The following is a 1,861-nucleotide window of genomic DNA, read 5'->3' on the forward strand; positions in this document are numbered from 1 at the left end:
GCCGTGTCTGGCCGCAGTCGGCGGGACCTGGGCAATCCACACCTACAACCTGAAATGCTTTAAGGTAGGGGCAGGTGCCGCAGGAATGACCCCTGCTGCCTTGGGGGGCCAGGTGAGGGTGGGCTCAGCGTGTGGCACCCCTCCCTGGAAGTGATCGCTGCGTCCCCGGAGCAGGGCTGGGGCTGGGGGTGTAGGCGGGGGTCAGGTCAGAGTGGCCCTGGTTGCTCCCGTCAGCATGCTGTCCTCCTGCCTTCCAGCATCACTGCATGGTGCCCATGTACAGCTGCGCGGTGACGGCCCTCGCCATCCACCCCGTCACCAACAACCTCGTTATCGCCTACTCGGACCAGCAGGTAGGAGCAATCCAGGTCACAGCCCTCGTGTCCCCAGCCTCTTCCCTGTGGCTCTCCCCCTGGCCTTGGGGCTTTCTGGATGCACTGCTCCACAGGAGAGCCCTGGCTCCGGGCAGGCACAGGGACCTGCTGGCATTTGCTGTCTGCCGTCCCCGGCAGGAGCCTGTCCTCACACGGCCTGGCCGGAGCGGGGGCGATGCCGGGGAGGCACAGACCTCCCAAAACCACCCCCTCTCCCCTCTCCTGCCTCTGAAGCTGTTCGAGTTCAGCATCCCCGAGAAGCAGTACACGGCCTGGAGCCGCATGGTGCAGAACTGCGGGCTGCACAAGGTCTGGCTGGAGAGGGACTCCCCAATCACCCACATCGCCTTCAACCCCAAGAACCCCTCGCACATCCTGCTCCACGACATCTACATGTTCTGCGTCCTCGACAAGTCCCTGGTGAGCCCGCGTGTCCCGTCGAGAGGGCTGGGTTTGCGCCCAGGGCGTCTCCCCTGCCCAGCTGTCCCCATCCCCAGTGGGAGCAGAGGGAGGACTGCGTGGCACCGAGGTGGCAGCGGTGGTCCAGATGGTGCTGACGCGTGCCGTGCGCTCTCCTTGCAGCCCTTGCCAGACAACAGTGCCCTCCTGATGAACCAGAGCACCCTGAAGCAGCTCCCGGAGACCGCCAGGCAGCGGCAGCTCCACGCCTTCAAGATCTGCAAGAAGTTCCAGGTGGGTGATGGTGTTGCCAGGTGTGCGCTGTGTCGGGGAGGGGGGCTGGGGGGGTGCCCTGCGCCTGGCACCTGAGAGCAGAACAAGCCGCTCCGGCCGCAGAAACTCCGCGTGTTGTTTTCCGAGGGTGCTGTAGGAATAAACCCCGCTGTTGTGTACAGCTGCGGGCTCTGGCCTCATCCTTGCCCTGCGGGGCTCCCTGGTGTCGGAGCAGCGGGTCGGATTGGTGCTGGCTTGAGCACGAGGATGCAGCCGCCTTGTCGGGGCTCCCTCGCCTTCTCCCGGGGCTGCGGGGACGAGGCAGCACCCTGGATCCCTGCGTCGGGTCCCCTACGTTGGCTTCTCTCCCCCACGCCGTGCCAGCCAGCAGCCGGGGGCTCGGTGAGCGCTGGGGCACTCCTTGGAGCAGGGGACTCCCATTCCCTAGCGAGCCAGGCTCTGGACAGACAGACAGACGGACGACGATTGCTGGTGCTCAACACCCATATGCAGCACCCCCAGGGGCTCCCCATGCTTTCCTTACGCTGTTCCCCCCCTTGCGCCCCAAAAGGACATCTCCCCAGCGCCGAGGAGGTGTTCTGAGGGAGAAAGGGGAAAATCTGGGCTGTAGGAAGGGCTGCGGGCGCGCTCTCCTAGAAGTAAGAGGCGAGCAAGCGGGGAGCGGAGTTTTGCTAGGCGGAGCTTTAGGTAGAGCCCGGGAAATGGAGCGCGGGGCGGAAAATAGAGCGCGGGGCGGGAAATAGAGCGCGGGGCGGGGCTTCATCGCCCCTCCCTCCGGCGCGACCAATCGCAGC

The 1,861-nt window shown here is 65.7% G+C and overlaps 1 protein-coding gene across 1 annotated transcript in view; it reads left to right on the forward strand.

The window, feature by feature from the left end:
- Positions 1 to 1,305, forward strand: part of UTP4 (UTP4 small subunit processome component) — a 4,326-nt gene extending 3,021 nt beyond the window's left edge. The window contains exons 10-14 of the mRNA XM_035898031.1: positions 9 to 64; positions 258 to 353; positions 609 to 794; positions 957 to 1,089; positions 1,229 to 1,305. Of these exons, the coding sequence (XP_035753924.1) occupies positions 9 to 64; positions 258 to 353; positions 609 to 794; positions 957 to 1,089; positions 1,229 to 1,305 (548 nt within the window). The remainder of the gene's footprint in view (positions 1 to 8; positions 65 to 257; positions 354 to 608; positions 795 to 956; positions 1,090 to 1,228) is intronic.
- The last annotated feature ends 556 nt before the right edge of the window (positions 1,306 to 1,861 follow it).

This window comes from Egretta garzetta, unplaced genomic scaffold (genome assembly GCF_000687185.1).
Source record: "Egretta garzetta isolate BGI_Z169 unplaced genomic scaffold, ASM68718v1 scaffold67, whole genome shotgun sequence".
NCBI classification, from domain to species: domain Eukaryota; kingdom Metazoa; phylum Chordata; class Aves; order Pelecaniformes; family Ardeidae; genus Egretta; species Egretta garzetta.